Source organism: Anoplopoma fimbria, chromosome 16, assembly GCF_027596085.1.
Source record: "Anoplopoma fimbria isolate UVic2021 breed Golden Eagle Sablefish chromosome 16, Afim_UVic_2022, whole genome shotgun sequence".
Lineage (NCBI taxonomy): Eukaryota > Metazoa > Chordata > Actinopteri > Perciformes > Anoplopomatidae > Anoplopoma > Anoplopoma fimbria.
Window position 1 is genome coordinate 23,408,189 of NC_072464.1, and position 7,703 is coordinate 23,415,891.

General features: G+C 30.8%; 1 protein-coding gene across 1 annotated transcript in view; it reads right to left on the minus strand.

Annotated features, from left to right (window-relative positions):
- Positions 1–2,727, minus strand: part of tbx15 (T-box transcription factor 15) — a 37,836-nt gene extending 35,109 nt beyond the window's left edge. Inside the window, 1 exon segment of the mRNA XM_054615589.1 lies at positions 2,486–2,727. Coding sequence (XP_054471564.1) covers positions 2,486–2,681 — 196 coding nt within the window. The 5' untranslated portion in view covers positions 2,682–2,727.
- Positions 2,728–7,703: the final 4,976 nt, after the last annotated feature.

The following is a 7,703-nucleotide window of genomic DNA, read 5'->3' on the forward strand; positions in this document are numbered from 1 at the left end:
CATGTTTGGACTCACATATCTGGTGAGTATTATTAATATATTAATATATTAAATGTCTTCTCACTCGCTCCCTGGTTAAAGCTGATTTAATTAACTCCACGTCTGTGTTTAACTTCACTTTAACAGTCACACATTAAGACCGTTCCCTTTGAATCCAACATCTTTTTATCGTTTAGTTTCTTTATTCCTAAAACTCTTATAATTATTATATTCCTTTATTGATCCCCATGGGGGGAATTCAAGTGTTGCAGCAGCTCAACTACACAGACACAGACAATAAATACACATATTATACAATAAAATAAAAATAAAAATAGAATAAAATAAAAAATAAGAATACAAATAAGAAATGTACAGTATATTCCAGGTATTTTATGTTATAAAACACCTTTTGTTCTCTAACATGGTGGAAAATGTCACTTGAACTCATTTGTTTGTCTGAGAATAGATGAGTCATAAAAGTGAAAAATGTCCTCTTATATCTTTGCTCCTTATTTATTTTTATGTAAACGTCCTGTGTGTGTGTGTGTGTGTGTGTGTGTGTGTGTGTGTGTGTGTGTGTGTGTGTGTGTGTGTGTGTGTGTGTGTGTGTGTGTGTGTCCTCACCTTCACCTGAAACTCTTTTCTTTGTGCGTAAAATTCATAATTCACTAGTTAAAGTGATTATTGTGAAGATGTGTTTTATTAATAACCGTGTGAGTTTTATTGGAGCATGAAAATGTTTTTTAATGGAGATTAAGTCAAGATTATAAGAGGTTTTTATCGATTCTGCGCATTTTTGTGTTGTTGTTTCAGAAAAAAAAAAAATGTTTTTACACAAATCCTGCAAATCTCATATTATTTAAACCTTAAGCTCTTATAACAGCTGTAAACATCTGTGAGCTTCTTTCCTGATGATCTTCTGAGAATCTCAACTGTTTGGACATTTATGAAGAAGAATTCTGTAATTAATCTTAATTGAATATTATGCAAATATAAAAAAAATAGTATATATATATATATATATATATATATATATTTATTAAACATATATATATATATATATATATAAAAATATAGTAGCAGCTACAGCCGATATTAGTAAACCTCTTTTTCACATTTTGGGACATAAAGCTACCTGAATAAATAAATAAATAAATAAATAAAATAGTATTATAAAACACTATTTGATCTTCGATGTGTGTTTTTTTTTTTCTTATACTTAATTATTTGTTTGATCATAAACGTGATTTAGACACTAAACATCTACTCCACCCAGCACAAAATAAAATAAATTAAAAATGTAATAAAATAAAAAACCATTATAATAAAAATAAATAGTAAATAACATATTCTTCAAAAAAAAAATCCGATATTAGTAAACTTATTTTTCACATTTTGGGACATAAAACTACCTGAATAAATAAATAAATAAATAAATAAATTTAAATAAATAAATAAATTTGATCTTCGATGTGCGTTTTGTTTTTTTCTTATACTTAATTATTTGTTTGATTATAAACGTGATTTAGACACTAAACATCTACTCCACCCAGCACAAAATAAAATAAAATAAATAAAAAAAATTATAATAAAAATAAATAGTAAATAACATATTCTTCAAAAAACCCATATATATATATATATATATAAAATATATATATATATATATATATATATATATATATATATATATATATGCATATATACAGCAGATATTAGTAAACCTCTTTTTCACATTTTGGGACATAAAACTACCTGAATAAATAAATAAATAAATAAATAAATAAAATACTATTATAAAACACTATTTGATCTTCGTTTTGTTTTTTTCTTATACTTAATTATTTGTTTGATCATAAACGTGATTTAGACTAAACATCTACTCCACCCAGCACAAAATAAAATAAATAAAAATTATAAAATTATAATAAAAATAAATAGTAAATAACATATTCTTCAAAAAACCCATATATATATATATATATATATATATATATATATCTATATAATATCATGCAGCTACAGCAGATATTAGTAAACTTATTTTTCACATTTTGGGACATAAAACTACCTGAATAAATAAATAAATAAATAAATAAATAAATAAAAATTGATCTTTTTGTTTTTTTTTTTCTTATACTTAATTATTTGTTTGATTATAAACGTGATTTAGACACTAAACATCTATTTAGACACTAAACAACTCCACCCAAAAAATAAAATAAATAAAAATAAATAAAAATAAATAGTAAAATAGTAAATAACATATTCTTCAAAAAACCCATATATATATATATATATATATATATATGCAGATATTAGTAAACTTATTTTTCACATTTTGGGACATAAAACTACCTGAATAAATAAACATGTGTGTGTGTGTGTGTTTCTCTCTGTGTGTGTGTGTGTGTGTGTGTGTGTGTGTGTGTGTGTGTGTGTGTGTGTGTGTGTGTGTGTGTGTGTGTGTGTGTGTGTGTGTGTGTGTGTGTGTGTGTGTGACCCGGGTCCAGGTCCAGACAGTGTCCCTGGTCGTCCCGGTCCGGTCCGGCCAGGCTCTCCATGGACATCTCCAGCTCCTTCTCCTCCCAGCCTCCTCCACGCAGCTTCCTCTTCTTGTTGGAGCCGATCAGGGCTTCCACGGAGAAGGCGTGGGCTCTGGAGCTCAGGGCTGCAGCAGATCTTCTCCTCTCACTCATTGCTCTCTGAGGAGGAGGAGGAGGTGGAGGAGGAGGAGGAGGAGGAGGAGGAAGAGGAGGGAGGAGGAAGAGGAGGAAAAAAAAAAAGCTCTCCAAGCGTCCAAAAACAGAAAACCAAAAAGAAAAAGTGCTCAAGTCAGAGTTCAGAGTCTCCAAAGTAATCCCAACTGTGTGGAGCAGTGCATGGCCCGCTCTGCCATCCTGGCTGCGTGGGTTCGAGTCCCCAGAAGGGTTTTTTGGGTGTTTTCTGGGTCTCTGGGTCTCTGCGTCCTTCCTCTCCGTCTCTCTCCCTCTCTCTGATTGATACTCACTTCTGGGGGAGTTTTCTTTTCTGTTTTTGGGGTTTGACTTTCTGCAGAGCTCAGAGGAGGACCGGCCCCTCCGACAGCCAGCAGCCAATGAGGAGGCAGCACAGCCGGGGAGATGAAGAGTCTGGACCAATGAGACCTCCTGGAAGAGGAGATCCATAAAGTTCATATCCTCTCTCACTGGATGTGAACATAATAATAACATCATAATAATAATAATAAGAGAATGAAACGGTGTCAGCTCCAGTCATTAAATGATTTATGACCTCTCCTCTTCATCTCCTCTTCATCTTCTGGAGCTTCTTCATCCTCCAGGTCTGAGGCCGAGGAGCACAAACTCCTCTTCATCTCTTTTTCTGAGAAGAATTATTCACAAAGTCAAAGTCACATCAGAGCTGAAGAGGAAGAGGAAGAGGAAGAGGAGCTGAAGAGGAAGAGGAAGAGGAAGAGGAGCTGAAGAGGAAGAGGAGCTGAAGAGGAAGAGGAAGAGGAGCTGAAGAGGAAGAGGAAGAGGAAGAGGAGCTGAAGAGGAAGAGGAAGAGGAGCTGAGAGAGGAAGGGTTGAATGAGAGGAGAGTTTATACAGTTTATAGTCTTTAGATAAACGGTGTTAAATGAATAAATAACATTTAATAAAGTCATCTGTTGACTCTGTTTAACATAAATGACACAAAATAAAGTGTAAATGAATTAAATAGTCATTAAAATAATGACGCAGGATGATCTTAAATTATTATTTCAGTCTGAACTCAACGAGGATCATTCGATTCATTAATAACAATTAAACTATTTAACAAAGAACAGAAAGTTACATTCTGACTTTAAAATGTGACTCTGAAGCAGAGAAGTTATTTATAATAGATAGTAAATATATAGAATAAATACAAAGCATTCAGATAGAACACTGATAATAATAATAATAATAATATGAATATGAATATGAATATAATATAATATAATATAATATAATTAATTTAATTAGTCTTAATGCCATAAATCACACATTTGTCTCTGCGGGATGTTATAGTGTAGTAATGTTATAACATCATGTTTATTAACAATAAAACATAAATACAACAAGAAAGAATACATAATAAATGACACATATTAAAGAACACAAAAACAATTACTAATAATAATAATAATAATAATAATAATACAGGAAAGTCATTGAGCTTAATAGTTGTTTTTTCTCTGTCTGTAAATATAATATTTCAGTTATTGTTGTTTTTTCTACTGTTTTATTTTATTTATAATACTGTTTTATTTTATTTTTATCTTGTCTTCTTTTACTATGTCTCTTGTTTTCATTTTCCTCTCTGCTGCTGTAAGTCTGCACATTTCCCCACTGCGGGACTAATAAAGGATTATCTTATCTTATCTTATCTTATCTTATCTTATCTTATCTTATCTTATCTTATATTATATTATATTATCTTATCTTATCTTAGCTGCAGGTTTTGGATGAACTCTTTTTTAAATACTTTGCTCTGACTCTCTGTTCGTCGGCTTCTCACAGCTTCTGATAAACGGAGCTTTTCAAAAAAGGTCACCAGCTCCGTTCCTCTCCCCAAACACAAAAACACACTCAGTGTGTCTGTGTACATATATATATATATATACTGTATATATATATATATATATATATATATATATATATAAAAAAAAGTTAAAAATAGTTGAAATAGTTGTTTTTTCTCTGTCTGTAAATATAATATTTCAGTTATTGTTGTTTTTTCTACTGTTTTTTTTTTTTTTTTATTGCTTATTTATAATACTTGTTTTATTTTATTTTTATTTTTTTTTTTATCTTGTCTTCTTCTACTATGTCTCTTGTGCACTTTAACTCTACGCTGTTGTAAGTCTGCACATTTCCCCACTGCGGGACTAATAAAGGATTATCTTATCTTATCTTATCTTATCTTATCTTATATATATATATATACATATATATATATATATATATATATACAGACACAGACACATACATATGTATATTATTATTATTATATTCCTTTATTGAATTCAAGTGTTGCAGCAGCTCAACTACACAGACAATAACTACACATACTATACAACATATAATATATATAATATATAATATAACTATATACATATAAACATACATATATGTTTTTGTATATTGGTATATATATATATAAATGAATATGGATATATATTCATATACGTGCATATGTTTAATAAGTGTTAATAAAGTTTAAATGCATGAAAAGATGCAACAGAATTAAGATACAAATAAATGATAATTAAGTTTGACTTTAGTGAAACATATAAACGACTGTGGAAATATTAATACTTAACTTTATGCAGCTTTTATGTAAAATGACGTCATCATGCGCAGAAATCGACGCAGAATATTTTAAGTTTTTTTTTTTTGCTTTAATGGAAATAATGATTGATTAAAAACTGTGTGTGTGTGTGTGTGTGTGTGTGTGTGTGTGTGTGTGTGTGTGTGTGTGTGTGTGTGTGTGTGTGTGTGAAACTCTTTTCTTTGTGGGTAAAATCATAATTCACTAGTTTCTCTGCACTGATGGTTCAAAAGAAAGAAAATGAATAAAGTGATTATGTGAAGATGTGTTTTTATTAATAACCGTGTGAGTTTTATTGGAGCATGAAAATGTTTTTTAATGGAGATTAAGTCAAGATTATAAGAGGTTTTTATTGTAATAATCCTCTGTTAAGCTCTCCAGACCTCTGGTGAAAGAATGAAAACAAAAAACTCGATTCTGCGCATTTTTGTGTTGTTAAAAAAAATGTTTTTACACAAATCCTGCAAATCTCATATTATTTCAACCTTAAGCTCTTATAACAGCTGTAAACATCTGTGAGCTTCTTTCCTGATGATCTTCTGAAGAAGAATCTTAATTGAATATTATATATATAATATATATATATATATATATATATATATATATATAATATATATATATATATATATATATATCATGCAGCTACAGCCGATATTAGTTAACCTCTTTTTCACATTTTGGGACATAAAACTACCTGAATAAATAAATAAATAAATAAATAAATTTGATCTTCGATGTGCGTTTTGTCTTAATTATTTGTTTGATCATAAACGTGATTTAGACACTAAACATCTACTCCACCCAGCACAAAATAAAATAAATAAAAATGTAATAAAATAAAACCATTATAATAAAAATAAATAGTAAATAACATATTCTTCAAAAAAGTTCTATTAAGTATTAAAAATTGCACAAAAATGTAAAACGTACATCATTCATACAAAATGTATATATATATATATAAATACATATATATAAAAAATAAATCAAAAAATAAATCATACACACATTTTTTATATTTACTTTATATTTAGGATATACTATATATGTAAAAAACATACTTTTCATGATTTCATCCTGAGCGAAAATAAAACACTGACATGTTCTATAATGAATTATTAATAAAAGTAATAAATGTGTTGCTGTCTGGAGGTTAAGGGTTTCTAGCTTTAGTTTCCTACAGCTCACTACAACCTTCACATTTATTCATGTTTCCATTCACCTCCATCTCTCTAAAGAAATACATTTACTACCATACTACCACTCCATTAACGGTGTCGTGTTCTCACTCTGTGTGTGTGTGTGTGTGTGTGTGTGTGTGTGTGTGTGTGTGTGTGTGTGTGTGTGTGTGTGTGTGTGTGTGTGTGTGTGTGTTTTATACTCTGTCAGCTGCCAACAAGAATAAAAAATATTCAGAAAAACAGGACCAAAGGGAATTAAAGGAGCGAGGATACACCGGTCTGTTCCAGGTAAACACCCGGATGGAAAAACCTCAGCACGGCCTTTTACATAGTGTGTGTGTGTGTGTGTGTGTGTGTGTGTGTGTGTGTGTGTGTGTGTGTGTGTGTGTGTGTGTGTGTGTGTGTGTGTGTGTGTGTCATCAGACTTATTAAAGGAATAGAGAGAAGTGCATTTTCCATTAGAGAAGGAGATGCAGAGAACAGAAAGTAGAATGATAATGATATATATATATATATATATATATATATATATATATATACACACATATACAGCAGGTAAAATAAGTATTGAACACGTCACCATTGTTCTCAGTAAATATATTTCTAAAGGTGCTATTGACATGAAATGTTCACCAGATGTCGGTAACAACCCAAGTAATCCATACATACAAAGAAAACCAAACAAATAAGTTCAGAAATTAAGTTATGTGTAATCAAATGGAATGACACAGGGAAAAAGTATTGAACACATGAAGAAAGGGAGGTGCAAAAAGGCATGGAAAGCCAAGACACCAGCTGAAATCTATCAGTAATTAGAAAGCGATCCTTAATGAATATCAGCTGGTTCAGTCCCAACTGACGGCCTATAAAAAGGTGTCTCATTACCAAGGTGTCACACCAGAAACATCTCATGATGGGTAAAAGCAAAGAGCTCTCTCAAGACCTTCACAACCTTATTGTAGCAGAACATACTGATGGCATTGGTTACAGAAGGATTTCTAAACTTCTGAATGTTCCAGTGAGCACTGTTGGGGACATAATCCGGAAGTGGAAAGAACATCATTTCACCATAAACCGGCCACGACCAGGTGCTCCTCGCAAGATTTCTGACAGAGGAGTGAAAATAATTATCAGAAGAGTTGTCCAAGAGCCAAGGAGCACTAGTGGAGAGCTTCAGAAAGACCTGGAATCAGCAGGTACAATT